Source organism: Halichoeres trimaculatus, unplaced genomic scaffold (genome assembly GCF_033239565.1).
Source record: "Halichoeres trimaculatus isolate MK-OKI-2021-1 unplaced genomic scaffold, fHalTri1.1 fHalTri1_scaffold_23, whole genome shotgun sequence".
Lineage (NCBI taxonomy): Eukaryota > Metazoa > Chordata > Actinopteri > Labriformes > Labridae > Halichoeres > Halichoeres trimaculatus.
In genome coordinates, this window is record NW_027437201.1 from 18,641,773 (window position 1) to 18,662,326 (window position 20,554).

Consider the following 20,554-nt stretch of genomic DNA (forward strand, 5'->3'; position numbering starts at 1 on the left):
ATAAAAAGCATTAAACAAAACTTCCCTCTTCAGTCGAGCTTTTGATTATCTAGAGTAAGTTTTCTACCTGTCGATGATGTCCTGGAGCAGCTCCAGCCTTTCCTCGATGCTCTGGATCGCCTTACTCACAGCACGGCTCTGAAACCAGTAGTCACTTTTGTTTCGCTGCTGTGCAAAGAGACAGCTGCTGTGGCCCGAGCGGCCCCACTCCCTCTGAGGAGTCAGAGCGCTCGGCGAGGGATGGTCGCCAGGGAGAAAAGTCAGGAAGTCCAAAACCTCCTGTCCAAATACGGGTTTCGCTCCACAGCGGAGCTCGTTGACTCGACTGATGAAATCCAGTTTGCTGTTACGCTGCTGCTTGTTACTCTCCGCCAGCCATGACTGTAGAGTACAAGGAGACAAGACGTCAAACTGGGCTCAAACAGCATGAAAAAGATCTCAAAGCATTTGTTTTTTTGGTGCTCACCATGTGGAAAGGAGAACGAGGAGGTGGACGAGGCACTTTTCTGGGAGGAGGGAAGGATTTTGGTGCTGTACTGGGCCTTGGCTTGGGGTTAACCGGTGTTTGATTGGTGCTGCTGCTGCTGTTTTCCCGGGGTGCTGCTGTAGTCTTGGAGACAGAGGCGGTCACCTGAGCTGGAGCTAAATGAAAGAGACGAGAAAAGTCAACAAAGAGCGAGTTTTAGCATTCCCACTTTCACTCAACTGTGTGTAGGATTTTATTATGCACTATTTTACTTAAAACGCTAAAAAAAGTCAGTTTACTCAGCAAGTACAGACAAGTGTGAGCTCTACTAAAGGAAATCATGCATTTAAAGCTCTTTAAATCTATTAGCTTGGCTCTTTGTTCATAAAGACATTTAAAAACAACTGAATCAGGCAGGTCAGCTGCAGCTGTGGTCACTTGATTCACTTCTGTTCATTAAAAGAGCAGTTTGGAGAGAAATGCTGGAGCTCCTCCTCTCACCTGGCTGCTCTGCGCTCGCTGCAGGAGGCTGCACTACTTTGAGGATAGGACGAGGAGAGTGGGGCTGGTTGGGAGTGGAGCTAGGGTTTCCTGGAGGAGCTATGGTGTAGTGGGCGGTAGCAGGACCAGGGGTGCGCTGGGCTATCTGCAGTGGAGCAGTGTTTCTGACAGGGGTTGTGGTGGCATGAGGGTGAGGGTAAGGAGGTGCTTGAGGAGCAACACGAGGGGAAGGAGCTACTGCCAGAGTGGGCACGGGCCCGCCCTCCTTGCCTGCTGACTGACGCACAACGATCTTCACGACGCCCGGGCTGCTCACCAGGGATGGGGCCACTGAGGGGTCAAGAAACACACCACCAGTCAGACACACACACTTCTCACAAACAGATGTGTCGAGAGAGGGTGAGGAGAAAAAGGAGTAAAACCTTGAGGGGTGACGCTGTGAGGGAGTCGATTGGCAGGTAAAGCAGTGGAGGCTCCAGGAAGCGTGTTGGCGCTGCTCTGCACAGTGACCTGAGCCGGCTGGCTGATGAGGTGATGCTGCACCCCGCTGGACACAAGGTGCATCACATTACCTGCACAAGAGGAAAACAAGATTCCTTAATAACTACATCATCATTAAAAATCACAGTTTTAAACATGGGAGGTGCAGAAATGTAATTATTGTGGTTTAATTTGAGTCAAATCAAGAAATCAGAAAATAAACACGTACCTTGAACTGTCCGTGCAGGAGCTGCAGGGACCTGATGGATCTGCGCTCCAGACAGAGTCAGCTTGTTGCCCTGCAGCTGGAAGGTGACGGGTTTACTGCCCTGACATGAGGACACAGGTCGCCCTGCCAGAGAGGCCAGCTGAGCTATGCTCACTACCTCACCAGCTGTAGGAAGAAAAATGAAGAAAACTCACGTTAGATTCAGTTCAGAGCAAAAGCTACGCACATTTAAGCACATCAGTCATTCATTATTAGCATTTAGCTCCACAGTGCTTGATAAGGAACGGAAGTGAGAACCTTTTGCAGTTTTCTGACAGAATCCTACAGCTGCAACAATTTTATTTCACTCTTGGTTGATTCCAATACCTTTTTAAGACTTTTTCAAAAACCTTTCAAAAAGTTTTAAGACTTTATCGCAACTTTCAGTTGTTTTTGCCATCCACTCTTTATCAGTTGTAGTTTACATTTTTACAGAAATTATGTAAGCTGGGGAGGAATAAAGCTTTAAAGAACAAATGAAACTAAAGGCAGGTTTATCGACACTTCCACAACAAGAAACAGCAGTTATTCGAGGCCAACTTGTTGAAAAAAATGAGAAATTATTGAATCATTTTTTAAATTTAGGACATGTGCCAGAGATTGTGTGATTTGCTTTAATGCTGTATTGTATTTCTCTTTTTGAAACTAGTGGTGACGTAATGTATAGCTGGAGTATATACCGCTCACAATCCTTATTGTTGTATTTTATTGTAACTAGAGTTTTTATGTATTTATTTTATTTCATTCTTTTTTTTTTGTATTTTTCTACTGACTCCATCGATTTCTGCTGACACAACATTTTTCCAGTTTGGGATCAATAAAGTAACGATATTCTTTTCTATTCTATTCTATTTCAGAAATTTATCAGCTGAATGTTTAACGTCCCAATCAGGGGACAGTCGTACTTACAGGGTAACCTAGCCTGCATGTCCGGGCTGAGCAGAACCCTCTGTGGCAGGACGTTTCCAGGACTGGGGTGAGCTGGGATGTTAGCCGTGCAGGCAGCAGTCGGAGGTCGTACTGTCAGGATAGGTTTTGGAGCGCTGGATCTCACTGCAGTTTGAGCCGTCAGGTGCATGGATGGGCGAGGAGGGGGAGTGGACGTCACTGAACACACCACTGAAAAATACATAAAGATAAACAAAGAGAAAATAAGCACAAAATCATATTTTCAAGATTTCAGTGTTCAGATTTTTGCCTTTACACACCTTGTTGGACAACAGGAGCAGGAGCAGTCGTTGAGGTGGCTTCAGTGACTGGTGCAGGTTTGGGGGTCTGTGCTGCAGGGGGCACTGAGCAGGTGGGTTTGTTCATGAGAAGGACTGGTCGGTTATCACATTTAGGAGGTGGCTGGAACATCCTAAAACAAATAAATCATCACAGAAAAGGTTCAAACAGAGCATTATGAAACAAAAGTTTCACTCAGCAGGAGTCGGAAACTTAAATTTATCCATCAAGGCTTCCTAATGGCACTTTTACTTTACGTATTAGCTTAAAAAGTTTAGCCTTTTATACTCATCATGGTGTTAAGTTAAGCTTTATTGATGCAGATAAGAAAAAAAAAAGCAGGTAGTTTTTTTTCAGTGAGACATGAATGACCCTGCCAAACAAACTTTGAACGACACGTTGTTCAGCTTTGCCTGACTGACCTAACAGGCTTTAATCAAGCTTGATCGGCTGTCTGGACAAACTGCGAGGTGACCTTTAACAAAGCACTTAACTCAAGCTGCTCCTTCAGTGCAGTACAGTACAAAGTGGTTATGAATGAGGGAACATGGGCCTGCGAAAGATACGCTCAGATATGTGGAGTCTGCTTGGTTTGGCTTAAAAACTGTGAAAACTGTTTGTCTCAGAGGCCAAAAACAGCAAATAGGCTCCTCTTTTTATCACCAAATTCCCAATTTGTGTTCTACTTTTAATTTTTGGCTTTATTTCTCCAAAGATGGATTTATTTAGAAAGATTTTTAGTAGAAACTTTTCAGCATTCTGTGCATGAACTTCTTCTTTCTTACAAAATCCATTTTTCATCTGGAGCTGAGCTGCTTACCTGTTGACCTTCATGCGCACTGGCTTAGGTCTTGGTAAGGGTTCAGGGGACTCCACAATCTCCTGGATTAGTTGTCGGCCAACCTTGTGGCGTGGCATGAACACATCTGCCTGGTACCGCGACACACGGCTCTCCAAGCCAACAAGGTCAAACATAGAGAGGTCACAGCGCTGAGGAAAGAAAAAACATTTTTTTTGTCTTTTTAAATCAAAATACTTTTCTGAGACAGAGATTTCTGCACAATAGATATGACAGAGGATTTTGTTTTCTTTATGTAAAATGCAAACCTTCAAAGGGGAGACCTCCAGGGCGTCCTGCACCAGGGAGGCCGTGTGGAAAACAATGGGCTGAGTGATGAAGGGGGACTGGATGGGTCGGGGGTCGAACAGGTTGGGGTGGTTGCACACTTTGCGGAGCTGCATGAGGATGTTTATCACCGACATGAAGTGACCACTCGCCAATGTTTCCCTGGTCCTGTGGATGAGAAAGAAAAATCACTAAAGAGTCTTTTAAGGGAGAATTTCTTCACGTTTTCCTGTGACTTATATCCTCTCTTGATTCCCTTTTCTGTAGTTTCTCAGTGTAGAAACTTACGATGCCTGAGCCATGAAGTCATCATAGAGGAATCGCTGTCTCTTGGAGAGGCGACAGCGCACAACATGCTCATATTTCTTGGGCATCTGCTTCTCCACGTCCACTTTGATCCTCCTGAGCAGAAAGGGCCTCAGCACTTTGTGGAGCCTCTTGACCAGGCCCTCGTTGTACTCCTGGCTGCCTTCGATCATCCCTGTCAGCGGGTTGGAGAACCATTCTTTGAACTCTCGGTGGGACTGAAAGACGTGGGGCATGAGGAAGTGCATCAGAGACCACAGCTCCATCAGGCTGTTCTGGAGAGGGGTTCCTGTCAGCAGCAGGCGCCGGTGGCTGTAACAAGAGAAATCAGCTCTCATGGTTACATATATTTGCCAAAGAAGAAGAAATAAGCAACAGAAAAGATATTAAACCTTCAGGTCTGAGCTTTCTCGTCTTTATGTGATGTATTGTATTTTCTTCTCTGAGGGAAACAAGCTGTCACCTTATTCAGGTTATATTGCAACTGTGGTAAAATGCCTGCTCTCTGTTCTCCCAGCAAATTCAGAGAACCATAAACATCGATTTGGAGTTGTAGTGACCATCAGACAAAGTCTCGTATATTCAGTCTTTTTCGAGTTTATTTCTCCTCTAACTCCTCGGGGAAATATCTCGCTCTTAAGCTGATAAATGCTGCGCTCTGATAGCAGCTAGTTGTAGACTTTCCGCCTGCTGTTTGGTGCTGTGTGGGATTTATAGGAGGTTTTTCTCTGAGCACAGCTGCCTGCTTCTGCAGGAAACAGCACCAGGAAAGCTGCGGGACTGCATCAGTAAAGGTAAAGTTGTAAACTGCAAAGCCATTAACAATGAGCCAAACAAGGCTGTAAAGCCCTGCAGACCTGAGGGGAGCTGCAGAGACAGGTGATAAATCCCTGAGCTCACGGGTAGCAGAGGCAGTAGCTCATTCATAACAGTCAAAGATATTGGGATAGCAGAAAACAGAGCTCTACAAATGAAAAAAACACACATCTAGCTGAATTTGGGCCATCAAGTCCATCTATCCAGGGTATGCACTAAAATCCTGAGGTTGACTTCAATACCTTTTTAAGTCTTTTTCAAAAACCTTTCAAAAAGATTTAAGACTTTATCGCAACTTTCAGTCGTTGTTAGCATCCACTTTTTAACAGTTGTAGTTTACATTTTTACAGAAATGCTGTAAGCTGAGGAGGAATAAAGCTTTAAAGAACAAATGAAACTAAAGGCAGGTTTACCGACACTCCCACAACAAGAAAGAGCAGTTATTCAAGGCCAACTTGCTGAATTAAATGAAAAATTATTGAATCATTTTTAAAATTTAGGACATGTGCCAGAGATTGTGTGATTTGCATTAATGTTACATTTAATTTCTCTTTATGAATTACATTTTTGAATCAATTTTCCAGTTTGGGATCAATAAAGTAACTCTATTCTTTTCTATTCTATTCTATTTTAGAACCTGATCGGCTGAATGTTTAACGTCCCAATCAGGGGACAGTTGCAAGGAGGAAAATAAATATTCATGGATATTTTTGGGGTCAAAGCTCGAATACCTATGAAACTTAAAGGGCAACTCCATTTTTTTGACACCTGGACCTTATTTATAGGTGTGTGCATGCTCATATACTCACTCAGACAAACATTGTGCAGCTCGGAGTCTTTCAGAAGTTATCTAGATCCAGCTGATTTCAGCGGCACTTAGCGGGGGCCACGGCAAGGGAGCTTCAGCGCGGGACATAATCTCTGCAAAATCGCTCATTTCAGCTATATTTTTTCATCCATCGCTATCCATCATTATTACAAACACACTCCTCTTCTGTTGCCAAAGGCGAACACTGTCCACAAGCGCACCACCAGTTTGCATTGAGTCGTGGACGTGCTCCTGTACTCAGGCTCAAACCGGTAAGGACAACCGTCAAACTCGAAGTCGTAGTCTGAAGACGGTAGACGAGCTGACTTTATGATAACACTGGCGATGGATGAAAAAATATAGCTGAAATGAGCGATTTTGCAGAGACTATGTCCCGCGCTGAAGCTCCCTTGCCGTGGCCCCCGCTAAGTGCGGCTAAAATCGGTTGGATCTAAATAATTTCTGAAGGACTCCGAGCTGCACGATGTTTGTCTAAGTGAGTATATGAGCATGCATACACCTATGAATAAGGTCCAGGTGTCAAAAAAACGGAGTTGCCCTTTGATTCCTCATAAAACTACAATTAAGACTTTTTAATACTTTTTAAGGCCCTTAATTTTTCCAAAATTGATTTATCAACTTTTAATACTTTTTAAGACCCTGCAGACATCCTGTCTATCCAACAGGTGAAACACACACATGCAGAAAGAGAGAACTGTTCTTTGCATAAAAAGCAAGCGTATTCAAATGCTTGATAACCATACAACTCCAATTACCTGTGCAGCCCTTATATTCACTCAATGCTTATTCATTCTGCACACTCTAGTCCTGAAGAAGAGCTATGACTGAAGATTTATGGGTAGTAAAAGAGCCTGTGAGCCTCCCCTCTGTGCAGAAGCTCCTGTTTCAGAGCAACAATGAGAAATCATCACCAGCTGGAACCAACCAGCAGCCAAATTAAAGCAAGTTAGTGCCATTACACCCACTTAGTTAAGTAAAAACACTTTAAAATTGGCTAACTGATTAAACCTCCACAGCCACTGATCTGCTGCGTCTTGTAAACTGACACGTTCTGTGTTTTTTTGGGATGCATTCAGGGTAAAACATTGCTGAAGCTGGAGGACAGAGTCTAATGCGAAGTGCATACTGACTTTCTGTGACGAGATGTGCTCAGAGCTGAGACAGAGAGGCTCATCCTTGAACGCACTTTGAAAGTACAGAGAGGAGATTTTCTTTCAATGAGCAAGTTGGTACAAAACTTGTACATAACACTATCTTATGACACCTATTCAGATTTTACGCCCACGAGCCTGAAGAGAAATCTGGAGCTTCAATCATTTCAGTTTATTGTGTGCTCTGTCAGCTCGGGGCTTTGGGGAAAATGTACATGAGGATGTTTGTCACTAGAATATTTAATAACATAAACAAAGACAGAGTGATGAAAGAATAAAACTCAGTGAAATTGATTTAGTATTTCACATTGATAACATAACAGTCCCTGAATCTCCATCTACAGGCTCTAGATGGATGAGGGATGAGGAAGTGAAATGATTGGTTGATACAAATAAGAAGGATCTAGAGAACAGCGCCCCAACATCCCTCATTTCTCCTCCTCTCCCGTCAAACTCCTTCCATAAGCTCTTTTCAGAAATTCACACATCTTCCAGTGTTGAATATTTTCACACATCCCTCACAGCGTTCAGTTTTCTTTGTGGGATGAGAGGAGGGCGGATGTCTAAAGAGACAAGATGCAAAAAGGAGGCAGCTGTAGTCGACGTATAATGTTTACAAGCTGTCCGAGATGGCAGGTAAAGCCGAGCGATGCTGTCAGACAGATTTTGGCCTTTAAATAAATGCTTTATGTACTCAGGTGTATTTACAGCATCATAAAAGTACAGAAAAGAAATACTAGCCAGCAGAGAACAGTGTTAGAAAAGGGACAGGTTATCTAAGATGATGATACAGCCTGTTTGGAAATCAACCAAGATGTTGGCGGATTCGTCTGGCGTTGAAAAGGAAGTTCAAACGCGCAAACCACACCAAAAATTTCTCGCCTTTGGTGCATGTGTGAATACAGCTGTAGTGTATCGGCATCTGTGGAGTCTTGCGTGCATGTGCAAAATAATAATGAAGCGTTAAGCAACAACCTTCAAACGGGAAAGATCCATCCTGGCTGCTACAGATGGGTGTGTGAGCATTTTGTTCAAAACCACATGAAAAACAATTTACATCATTGATGATGTGCTGAGATCTTCACATCCACAGATGTTTCTGATAACAAAAGTGGTGAAACTCTTATTTTCTTTCAAGGGGGTTTAAGGATGCGGTATTAACTGCTCACAGGCTCCATTGTTTGCACGTGTTCATGACTTAAAATAAAGAACCCAGAGCGCTCCTGACCTGTTGAAGTTCAGCAGACTCTGCCAGCGCTGGGACTTGAAGTTCTTGATGTTTTGAGCCTCATCGAGGATCAGGTATCGCCAGGACTTGCGTCTGAATGCCTGGTGGTCTTGCAGCACCAGCTTGTATGAAGTGATGCAGACGTGGAAGGCGTTGGGTTTGGTCCAACCCTGAAGGAAAACAGTCGGTTAAAAAGGAAACCTGCTGCCATTGAAGTTTAAACTCCAAAAACAAGGAACCAGCTGATCCACGTTTATTACCTGTCTCTTCAGCTTCCTCTCCTTCTGGCTGCCAAAGTATGTAAGGATTTTAAAACCAGGACACCAGCGCTTCAGCTCCATCTCCCAGTTCAACATCACACTGGTGGGGACGATGATGAGGTGAGGGCCCCAGTTACCTGAACGCAACAGGTGGAGTGGCAAAATATCAACAACTGAGCTTCAACACAGCACTTCCCAGATCAGTTATCACATTAACTGTGTGATGAAAGAAGCAGGTTTTACCTTTCTCACAGGCGAGGTGAGCAAGCAGAGCGATGGTCTGGATGGTTTTACCCAGACCCATCTCATCAGCGAGGATGCCATTAAGCTTCTTCTCATACATCGTGACCAACCAGTCGAGTCCGATGTGCTGGTATTCTCGTAATGTGCCGTGAAGCAGGAACGGGATGGGCGTCTTGACCTTTTAACAGAGAAAATATTTGAAATTAATGGTTTGTAACCTCACATCACCATTTTTCCTCTTAAATACACAGCATTTGTCTCAAGTGCAAAGCTGAAAATGATGTTGGTTTGTCTCCTCGTAAAATATGAGCTCTTAGTTGGTCAAACTTATTTTTCATTAGAAATCCTGAGTTTAGGACATCTGTCTCTTTATCCTAGTCCACTGACCTTTGTCGTAGCCAGCGTGTAACCTTTCGGCTGCAGGCTCTCAGCGGTGGCAGCGATATGGCTGATTTCTTTCTTTGGCCGTGAGCTGGAGGAAGGCGGGCTGTTGTCCCCTTCCTTAAGCAGAACCTCCATCCCTCCACAGTCGTCATCTTCATCTTCACTCTCCTCATCCCTCTCACTGTCTTCTTCTGCGCTGTCTCCTTGTGAATCTGAGAGATACACATGAGAGCTTACAGCGGTGTGTATTTGAAGCAGAAAACTAACTTTAAAAAGCATGAAGTAGACATTTTTGCAGCAGATAAACAGTTTACATGAGGTTATACTGATTCTCAGAGGAGCTGTTAAGTACCTGAGGAGGAAGTGTTGCTCTCTGCATCGCTCTCATCCTCCTCAGTCTCCTCCTCCTCATCCCCAGACACCTCAGAATCAGAGCTCGCTTTAGACCCAGATGCAGAGGGAACCTCGAAGTCTGAGGCGTACGCTCCTTTGTACTTTTCCAGCAGTTCATCAACACTCATATCTCCTGCGAGGTGAGAGGAAACGGGTCAGATCAGACGTTAAACAGCCTGTCCCAGATCTCTAACTGCTGCTGATGCCTGGGACCTCATTCATTGTTTGGGAAAGTATGCACAGGGTCAGTTTACCTTCTCTGGCTAAGTCGTCCAGCTCCTCGGCGTGATCCACATTTCCTTCAACCTTCTCCTGTGCATCTATGGTGTCCTCCTCATCCTCAGCTGCACATGGAAAAGAGAGGACACTAAATTAAGACACTGAATCACACAACCCACAAAGACAATCTATTTATTGTCACTAAAAATGTTTCTGTTAGTCACTGGGTTCTTGATACTGAGGGCTAACTCACCATCCTCTTCGTTTGCAGTGAATTCTCCGTCTTCATCCTCTATGGATGACGATGTTTCATCAGAGCACTCTTCATCCGAGCCTGACTCCTGTGTTGGACAATGATCCAGAGATTACATACTAGCACCAATCCCAAATAAATACTTACTAACTGTTAGGATTGTAAAAAAACAAGGCTTGATCAGAGAATTCCCTTTCACAATGAGCTGTGGTTTTATGTTATATGAGTAAATTAAAACCTGGACTCTTCCTCCTTTAGAAATCAGTCTCATCGTGGTTAGGTGTATAACCGTACCTGTGGCATTTTAAGGGTGCTGAGTAATTGGTCCAAGGGCAGCATGCCCTCCTCTTTCAGCAGTTCAATCTCCCTCCGATGGCTCTCAGCATCATTCCCCTCCTGCTGCTCCTCCACCTCTATGGTCTCCTCGTCATCCTCTTCCTCACAGGGAGGCTCAAAGTCTCTGTCTGCAGAAAGAGCACAACACTGCTTATTATGGTTTCCAACAGACCCCGCTGCTCTGACAGATATGAGATATGAGTTTAAAAAGGATATCCAAAGATCATTTCTGAAGGTCAAAGGATGAATAAATCCTCACAGCCTGAGGAGATCATTTGGTTTGAACACATTTTAATAAAGAGATAAGACTTTAAATGACTCAAAATCAGTTTAGTGGTGTCTGTAGGGCTGGTCATTGCACTATTTCACCATAAAACTATCAGGCATGTCACAAAAATCTGCTTTTTGCTGTCTGCTGTAGTGAACCAGTCCAGTTTTTGCTCCTGTGGCAGGGAAAATAAGGTATCTGAGAAATTCCAGCTCTCTGTTTTGCACCAAATGTGACTCAAACATCTTTACATTAATGAGACAGGAAACATTCAGCGTCACTTATGTCCTGTAAACAGTTGTGTAAGTACATTATTACCCAGCAGCAAAGAAACACCCACTAAGTCACCTCAGTTCACCTGCCTGAAGCACCTTGGTGACAATATTTGTGCAGGTAGCTTGGTTGTTGGCAGTTGATACACAAACGGCAGTCAGATTCCATTGTGCTCTGATAAAGAGCTGCACTGATATAATATCAGAAGGATAGGTACAGGAATGAGACCTTCAAGTTTCCATTTTCAGAAATGTTTTGGTGTTTTCTGCTGGAGTAAAGAGTAAATAAGCTGCTCTTCAAATACTTTTACATTAAATGTCATATTCCTCCCATCACACTGACGTCCACGTACATTTGTATATGCTATCACTCACTTATTCAAATGTGTAAGACATCTCTTTGTTTTTCCTTTTCTCGCTTTTATCCTGACATTAAGTCATGTTTCCTTTGGGGGAATAAAGTGACCAAAGTGATCAAAACAAAACTGAAATCAAGTTTGAGAAATCCCCTCTCTGTGATTCAGGGGTATCACATGTCTCAGGGAAAGGTGTGAACATCTGGAGAGCATAACACGAGCAAAGAAGTAAAAGAGTGAAATGAAGCCTCACAAAGACCAATCTTTCTGTGATGGATCAAACATTAAACTCACTGTTCTCAGCTTCACGCTTCTAAATCTACCTGCCATTGATAAAACAGGCAGCAGACTTGTCTGACAGGTTCGACAAGTCTCACGGCTGTCAGTTACAGAGCGGTGCCGAGCAGGTACAGCAGTCTATAAATGTTCTGCCAAGAAATGTTCAGCAGCACCGACAAACTGTAGAAAAGATGTCTTCAAGGTGAGGAGATTTCTGAGAGCTCAGGTAAAGAGATGGGACATGCAGTGAAGTGCAGGAACATGCTTATATTCTCTCATACATGGAGAAACCTTGAGATGACAACAAGTGTTTTGTTTCCTTGAATCATTTCCCTTCTGTGGACGCTTTAGAAAAGTCAGTCATTGGTGTGTAGCTATGACAACGTCCCTCACAGACCACTGAATCAGACCTGAGAGCAGTCTCAGCGATATTACAGAGCGACATAAAGATCATCTTAATTAAAAATGAAGCATTCATCAAAAGAAAATCTCACCATCTTCATCGGCTGCAGGAGGAGCTGACTTTTGTGGGGTTTGAGGGACCGTTTCAGCAGGTCTGACAGGCGCGAGGGATTTGCTGAGGAGGTCTGAGTATTTCTCCGTCTGGCCGACGATGAAGTCCAGCTGAAGGTCCAGAGCCTTCTTCCTCTTCTCCTCGAGCCGGGACTGCTGCTTGTACTGCACCACCTTGAATAAAATAAATGCACAGAATAAGTTTTCTCAGAAGTGCAGACTTAAGAAGCAGAGCTACAGGTCTGAAAAAAGACTTTATACAGTTTTTTCTCAGGAGACTTGCTGAACGCTCATATTTTCCCCACTTATCTTGTACAGTAACAACATTTTAAAAGTGTAATATTGTTAATCTGTCATTGCAGTATCATGAGGCTCCTTCAACTGTGAATTTGGTGCTTTCACTTCTCAGCTCACATATATTTGTCTGAAAAGTTGGATGCATTTTATTTCTGCCACATAAGATCCTAAACAAAGACCATGGGCTCCTTTAAACTCCACAGCTGAGCACTGAACCAGAATGTTTTGTTTGCTCGGTTTCTGAGAGTCGTCTGTACCTTCTCAACACTGCTCCAGAAAGCCCGGACCTCCTTTGCTATAGAGGAGGCAACTCTTCTAATTTTAGCGTGTTCGTCTCTCTTGGCCTTTTCTTCTTTTTGCCTCAGCTCCTCATGGTGTCGCATCACCATTCGAACCACCTAAAAACCGTTCAGAACAGAACACAGCCAGTTAGAAAGGGTAAGCAGATAAACTTTAAACTAGCTACACCACTCGACCCACAATCTGATATGACGCTTACCTTCCTGGCCACCCCTCTCTTCCACCGCCGCTCCTGGGCGAAGTCAGCAGAGAGCCACTGCATCTCCTCGCACAAGTAGTCCCAGTGAACTTTGGGTTTCTGCGGCTCCGTCAGCCGGGTGAGACGCTTCATTGACCAGAAGCCCTCACGCTTTAGTGCCTGGGTTCGATGCTCGATGTCAGCTTCCTAAAGGACGCAGAAGGCCAAACCACTTATAAATCCTTTCAGCTGAGTCGAAGTGAAGCAGGGCTAAAAATGCACAACTAAAAATGAACTGTGTAGGTGTAAGACTGATCCCTAGGCCTGAATTATCCCTGTATATTCCACATCCTAATTGGGAAGTGAAGCATTTTAGATGAGGTCTGATTTTAGTTATCTAAACAGAATATGGTGATTTCTCTGCTTCTATAAATCTCAGGATATTTTCATACGACAGCATAAAGTTATGGTGCTTAAAATGAGTTCCCCTGGTTCTTAAGTGGCCGCAGTGAGGCAAACATCTCCACTGTGTAGCTGACTAGCATTAGACATGAGGCTAATCATCTCTAATTGCATTATCATTTAGTAAACTGTGGATGTAGTGAAATGTTGAAAAGCACTTAGAGGGGTCTAGACATGAGTGATGTCTAAGAAAATGAGTAAATCCCGGCTGTAGATAGCATTTTTATGATGCATGAAACACCTGTTGAATACTAATAAGAGCATTTCTTTGCTTTTCTGATCGATGAAACATTTTTCTTCCAAGCGCAAAGATTAATACTGCATCCCCTCACATGTTTAGCCAGCTCTGCCATGTCTGCGTGTCCTCTGGGTCGCTGAGGTGTGGCCTGATCAGGTGGAGAAGAGGACGAGCTGTAGCCACCGACTGAAGAAGGTGAAACAAATTTCCCATGAGGACCCCTGAGGGGTGAGGACCTCTCCCGTCGAGGCGTGGACCAATCACTGCCGTGCGAGGGTCCAGGGTAAGGAGATGATGTGGAGGGTGAGGCCGGAGATGAGTTCATGGTGACCCTGTCTGCGATCCACTGCCGCACCTGGAGGCCGAGGGAAAAGATGATGAGGAAGATGTCTTAAATACGAGTCGGAAATAAAAGCAGCAAGTTTAAGAAGCCACATGCATGAGCGGGAATAAAATACAGAGTTCTGAAGAAGCGAATCCAGCCATGCTTTAGACAAAGAAACTGCCCATCTGTCATCTTGATCTCATGCAGAACTACAATCATAAGATAGCAGAGTAATGCCTTCTGAAGTTTAAGTGCTCCAAATGTTCGCCTGACTAGTAAGTGCTCATGAACATCCTGTTGTAAGCGAACCTGACTGAGTGTCTGACATCCACCACTTACCTTGAGGAAAAGTGCCTTTCTGTCTGTCCTGCTCTGTCCATGCTGGAAAACACACATGGCTTAGCATGCGGCCAACTTAAAGGAAAAACTAAATAATAATAATAATGAAAACACTGCTTACATCAGTGACATAAATAAAGACCACATGCAGAAAGATGGGAGGAATGATGGCATATTCAGAATGTGAGAATGTGTCAGCGTACCTGAGACAGATCACTGAAGAGCCATGGCATGATGGTTATAATGACTGTTTCTTTTGTTTTCAGGTGTGACTTCTTTATAACGTCATGTTTCAGCTCATTTACAGCTACATTTTTGTAAAACACTTAACAACAAACACCTTTTTCGACGCCATCAAATTAAACTTTTCTCTTTCATTTTAGTCTTTGCTGATTTGTTTAGCACGCTTTTACTATCCGACTGCTGCTTTTACACTGGTTTATAGCCCTACAGGGTTCAGCACTTGTTCCATTTTTCCCACACAACAAGAAATAATATTAATCTTTACAGTGTCTGAAGATTGAGAGTAAAATTTTCTTGTATTCAAGTTTCAATTGCTATGAGAAGTAGTTTCAGTCATTTAAGACCCCAGGATCAGACTATAATCATGTCTTTTTAGACTTGTGGTGCAGTTTTCTAAATAACTAATAAATTGGGATTTACACTCTTTCTGAAAATATAACTATAGCGTTCAATGCACCACATGGGCCTTAACATTTCTCAGGATGCAAACAAACACTTGATGCCCTACTGTTGCATCAAACAAGGTATTTAAAAAAAGATGCACAATTTTCATCTCTGTCCCTGTTTCAGCTTTTTTAACTTGGGATCCAAGAGGAAACCCTTTTGTATTACAAAGCAAAAACTTCATGTTTAGTCTTACTTCTGATGTATAAACTTCTCCTCTCTGATGAGTTCAGTGGATTAAACAGATGTTCTTCATAAAAATACCTTGTGTGGCGAGCCGGGGGTGGTCATCTCACTCTCTGTTTTGTCAGCATCAGCGTCTTCATCGCTGCCTTCCTCTGGACTGCTAACCTGTCCTGAAGCAGCCTCCTGAGCCTCCATCTCAGTCATTTGCTCATCCTGCTCCATGTCCTCACCCTCCTCCTCCTCCTCCATGTAGAGGGAGTCGGGCTGGCTAACGGGGTCATCGTGGCCTCCTGATGACATGACATCCCCCTCCCTTTCCACTGATGCTGTTAGTGTGTAGAGAGTGTTTGGTGTAGCAGGTGAGGTGATTGCATCTTTGGGTACAGGATCACTTAGTCCACGTGTTGAAGTTACAGTTAAGGCCTCTTTGTCAGATTTGTGGGCGGCTGTTGCTGCCTCGTCAAGGTGAAGGGAGATGTTGCCGCTTGCTGTCACTGGAGTTTTATTGACGGAGCACTGCGTCTGATTTCTGTTGCTGCCAGGAGCCTCAGACGCACATAAAGAGTCTGCTGCTGGGACAGTTTGGGGAAGGCACTCCTCAGACACTGTGCCAGAGCAAGAGCTGTGGGCATTGGCCAGTTTGCCAGTCGTGCTCTGTTGCTTGGACACATGTGCCAAAAGGGAGGGTGGGTGCTTCAGGAGAGGAGTTTCTCCTGGTTTAAGAAGGAGCAGCTTTGGATTAATCTTACCAGAGAAGTGAGCGGTGCAGGGGGCCTCCTCTGGTTTGGTTTCTGTGGGCACATTCTGAATACTCTGTGATGCCAACGTGGTGCTTACAACAGAGACTCCTGGGGTCTGGTTTTCTACCGGAGAATCGTGCTCTGAATGTTCCTCACTCGTTACCACTGGGGATATGAGAGATAATCCACCAGCTGTTGCTTCTGCTTCCCGTTTCTGGGGAACAGTTGAAGCTACAGAAGAATCACTCACCTGTGTTTGCTCTGCAGCGTTGACCTGTTCATTAGTGAATGAGTCAGCTGTGACAGCAGCTACTTCAACTAAACAAACCTCACTTGAGTTAGCCACTCCACCAGCTGGGTTAGCTGCTAACACCAAGTGCTGCACTGTTGTGTTCTCTACAGTCAAAGTATGGGAACTGCTGTTGTTGGAGCAAGCCTGTGTTTGATTTGCATCGTGTGATAAAGGCAAGGGCTGCTGGGAGATAATTACAGTGTCACTTTCAAGGTGTTCATCAGAGTTTTCTAGTAACGCGTTGAATAAGTTCACCTCATATCCTGGAGAGTGAGGTATCTGCACGCTACTACTCGCGCAGACAGTCTCCTCAGCAACCTCCTCAACCAGGCCGCAGAACTCGTACACCTCCACAGGCTGTGAGTGTATCTCGATATCTGCTTGAACACTTTCTTCATACAGCTTTGGTTCACCAGTAGAGAGTTCAGAGCTCAAATCATTAACGATGGCAGCTTCACAGACACTGCCATCCTCCTGCTGTACGAGGTAGCTCTGACTCAGGTGCATGTTCGACCAGTCCCCGCTGATGTGAGCCCCTTCTCTAACAACTACAATTTCCTGGGCAGTCAGTTGTGTCCCTGTTGTGGCGATCTGATCAAAAGGGTGAGATGTTTCTGCTTCTACCTCTTGCTCCGCCTGCAGTGAGACAACTACGCCTGTATCAAACTGAGGGGGTGCAGAAGAGGGTTTTGAGGAACTCTGCTGTAAAGAGGAGCACTCTGGCAGCATTGTGAAGTCAGATAAAGAGATGTCAGTTTGCTGTTCTCCTGTGCTGCCCTCCACTTGCACTCCTTCACAGCTCCTCTGGATGATGTCGCTGGACATGGGACCTTCTTTTTCCAAAGGAAGAAATGATCCAGGATTTGATTCTCTTGCTTTTGGGGTCTCAAGTATTTCAGCTGTTGAAGGCTGTGTTTCATTGTGGGAAGTGTCAACAAACATCTCAACTGATTCCAAAGAATTTGAGTTCTGCATTTCTCTGGCATCGTTCGAGATCTCTTTGATGATCTGAGGTTGTGTTTTTGACAAGTCAGTTTGTTTAATCTCGCTGTTTTTGTCAGTTGACGGTAAAGGGGGTGGAGATGATTCTGAGTCCTGGTGCCCACCTGCCTGTTCCGCAACACCCGACGGAGGTATATGACTCCCTTGAATGGCCTGAATAAGTGTTTCCCTGTCAGACTGCTCCACAGCCCTGTTTTCTGCCGTGTCTTGGACCTTAAAACCGACACTTGATTGAGGGGCAGATGGAGATGGGGCTGTGAAACAGGATTGAGACTGGGGTTGAGGGAGAGTATTCCTGCCCGTGTGCTCTTTTCCACTAAGTTCCATGTTCGTTCCAGTCTCTTGTTTATATTCCAATGTGACCGACTTTGTCCCGGTAATGACCACAAGTCCAGCAGCTTCTCTAGGTGGCTGGATCTGGTTTGTTTGACTATTTGAGAGGATTTTCTCTTTATCAGTTTGTGACCCGTATTGCAACTCTTGCACTGTGCTGTCAATCTCTGCATCTGAGGTGAGAGGTGGACAAGGGGTTTGAAGCTTCTGCGTCTCAGTCGAGGAACTACAGACCTCTTTGAGGGATGTTGGCAAAGGTTTCGAAACTCTGACTTCTGCAGCAGGGACCTCGTTTGATACGCTGTCCTTACAGACGCTGATGATTGAGAGAGTCTCAGGCAAAGTGGTTGGAGGTGCGTTCTCCATGCCAAGGAATGCTGAGTTGTTGCTCTCCTGCAGTGGCACAGTGGACGAGTTGGTGAATGGAGGGACTGGGCGGGGGGCAGCTGCGACCGGCTGCGGGGCATGCCGAGGTGACACCCCTGCCACATTCTGTGCAGCCTGGGGGTTGCCACCCAGCACATCCACAGCCGGAGGGGCAGGCCGCCGCTCCGCCTCCTCCCCAGAGCTTCCTTCCTCTGTGCTGCCCTGGCTACACACAGCACCTGTGGGGATACAGATATTTAACAATGCGTCCAAACTAAGTGGGCAGCTTATTGAGGGTTTAAAAGTACAGAGACGTAAAGGGATGAAGCAGACAGTTGTTGAGCTGCAGCTATTTTCTTGTTCTTTTAATCAAACAGAGGACATTGTCTACTCCTCACCGCCTACTATTCTATCCAAAAAAAGAAAAACAGGCATGGCACACATCTATTTAAACTTACTGCCTTAAGCTACGCCTTTAAACAAGCTCTGCTTGCTGGACATGAAAAAACATTCACAGTTACTGTATGTGTATAAAACAAAAACTTCTCACCTGTCTGTGGTGTGAGACACAGATCTTCTGTGCTTTCTACTTCCAGGATGCTGAAATTAGGCTCCCCTCCACATATTCTGAGAAAGCAAAAATAAAGCGATTGTCAACTTTCAGCACAAGAGGACTAATGGGATTAAATGAAGTTTTGGGCTGAACCCACATGAATTTCTTTAGATGTGATATCGGTAAACAAAAATATCACAGTGTGTTCTTCTGCGAGTAACATTGTCACGTCACGAAAGAAGCAGCAACACTCGTTTAGCCACGCTAGCCAACAACTACTCGGACTATAGTTCATATATTTAACTGGGTTTTATTCAGGGTGTCTGCAGTGCTGATAAAGATACACCGTGAAGTAGCGTTAACTGGGAGCTTCGTTAGCCGTTTGCTGCAGTCGCCCACAGGAAGACGTTAGGGATTCTGCAGCACGCGCTCTCATGCTAAAAGCCGGTGACCAAGCGCGCGGGCCTCCAGTCATTCATTTACCGCCTTTAACGGTGTGATTTTAACACATTTTTAGCTGTTAAAAGAACATTAAGTTGTGTATAGTTACCTACTTTATGAAACAACACCTTTATTCGGCTGTGATATTTTCATGAGCTGCGTACGGAGAATGAAAACCATAAAAAGGAATCGGGGTTTCATTCCTTTTTAACCGAGGCAATAATTTCACAAGCTCGTGATCGGGTTCTCCCTGGAGGGCCACACAAATCAGGGGTTTGAGACATTAATACAGCCGGTTGGGCTAGTGTGGCTAACGTTAGCTTTTACACAAACACTGCTCGGGTGGCACTTTAGGGAAAGCCTGCTAACTAGCAAGGTAGAAGAGTTGGTAGGGTGCGTTCATTTGATGCGCAGGCGCCCCATCCCACCCGCAGTTATGTAATGCTGCTTCAGCTTCAAAGAAGCACGTATATGCCGACAGATTTTGATAAGTTACTTCGCAATGAGACAAAACATCTGAAAGTCGCATTAAACCCGCTTCTGCATGCACTACAGAGGGGGGACAATCACTCGTGACGTCATTGCGTGGGGTCAAATCTGTTTCTGAGAAAATAATATATTAAAATTATTTATATTAAAGCACTTTTACGTGTCCCTTTTTGGTGAAAATATAAAAAGGCAAAAACACAATGTTATAAAAGTTCCATATAAATTTTGCAATGATTAGACGGGGAAATTAGGGAGGTCTCTACTGTGCAACGGCTGGCACCTTGAAAGCGACATCAAGGAAATGAAAGTTTTAGAGGAACCTATTTAGTTTTATTTTAAAGTGTAGGATTTCGTTGCTTAACGGATCTTCATTCCGGCTTATTTCGTCGCAGTGTCAACTATTTCGGACATTAAACTTTCATAGGGGGCAATTTCTAAAAATGATGTGTTGATTGTGTCCCATCGTTGGTCTGAATACCCCTTCAGTTCCCCCATTACTTCCTCCTTGCCCCCCTCCCTTTCAAGGCCGCCATCTTAAGTTCCCACCTACCTGAAATTTCCGACCGATTTTCTTTTACTAAATTCTCGTTGAAGGAGTCGTCATCCGCGTAAAATCGCACTCAATCCGTAATGCTAGTAATCCAAACTGTCTCCCGGTACCCAACGAGGTACCCCTAGGTCTGTGGGAAGAAGTTAAAATACGGACCGGGAGAGACTGGGTTTCGGCGCAGAATGTAGCGGTCGCGGGGAGGAGACTTTACGCAGCGAAATGGTGGAGGATCGCTGCTGCTGACAAAGTACAGAGCACACTAAAATCTCGCGAGACGTTGTTACGCGCGCCACTTGAAATGTTGATCCATGATTTAAGTTTTAGATCTTTGTCCCTGATTGATGAAATTTCGCGGTTATATACATTTATGTTTTTTTTAACCTGTCAGATAATCATAATACTGCTGTAGTTTCCAGTAGTTATTGTGAGGTAGGTCGTCTTAATGTCGGACGTGCATAAGAATGACAGTATTTCTGGTTCTGTTGTCATTATATTCTCTGCAGATTTATAAATAGAAGGTTACTTAGCGATAATACACTTATTTACTTACTTTTTATTGTACTTTAATGCAGGGGAAATAAAAAATAATAATATTTCAGCAA

General features: G+C 44.3%; 1 protein-coding gene across 3 annotated transcripts in view; it reads right to left on the minus strand.

Moving 5' to 3' along the window:
* srcap (Snf2-related CREBBP activator protein) overlaps positions 1-20,180 on the minus strand; it is a 28,776-nt gene extending 8,596 nt beyond the window's left edge. The window contains exons 1-25 of one of the 3 annotated variants that reach the window (XM_074663790.1): positions 19,953-20,180; positions 18,470-18,546; positions 15,265-18,158; positions 13,744-14,004; positions 12,971-13,156; positions 12,729-12,869; positions 12,156-12,348; positions 10,445-10,614; positions 10,151-10,238; positions 9,933-10,022; positions 9,638-9,811; positions 9,289-9,497; positions 8,902-9,079; positions 8,659-8,795; positions 8,399-8,568; positions 4,357-4,686; positions 4,050-4,236; positions 3,763-3,932; positions 2,924-3,075; positions 2,625-2,834; positions 1,677-1,841; positions 1,390-1,539; positions 968-1,297; positions 467-642; positions 68-381 (exon numbers count right to left, since the gene is read on the minus strand). In XM_074663790.1, coding sequence (XP_074519891.1) covers positions 68-381; positions 467-642; positions 968-1,297; positions 1,390-1,539; positions 1,677-1,841; positions 2,625-2,834; positions 2,924-3,075; positions 3,763-3,932; positions 4,050-4,236; positions 4,357-4,686; positions 8,399-8,568; positions 8,659-8,795; positions 8,902-9,079; positions 9,289-9,497; positions 9,638-9,811; positions 9,933-10,022; positions 10,151-10,238; positions 10,445-10,614; positions 12,156-12,348; positions 12,729-12,869; positions 12,971-13,156; positions 13,744-14,004; positions 15,265-17,919 — 6,836 coding nt within the window. In that variant the 5' untranslated portion in view covers positions 17,920-18,158; positions 18,470-18,546; positions 19,953-20,180. Of the gene's footprint in view, positions 1-67; positions 382-466; positions 643-967; positions 1,298-1,389; positions 1,540-1,676; positions 1,842-2,624; positions 2,835-2,923; positions 3,076-3,762; positions 3,933-4,049; positions 4,237-4,356; positions 4,687-8,398; positions 8,569-8,658; positions 8,796-8,901; positions 9,080-9,288; positions 9,498-9,637; positions 9,812-9,932; positions 10,023-10,150; positions 10,239-10,444; positions 10,615-12,155; positions 12,349-12,728; positions 12,870-12,970; positions 13,157-13,743; positions 14,005-15,264; positions 18,159-18,469; positions 18,547-18,629; positions 18,718-19,026; positions 19,430-19,952 lie in introns of those variants that run through there. The other 2 variants (XM_074663792.1, XM_074663791.1) reach the window with 2 other exon arrangements.
* Between the last annotated feature and the right edge of the window lie 374 nt (positions 20,181-20,554).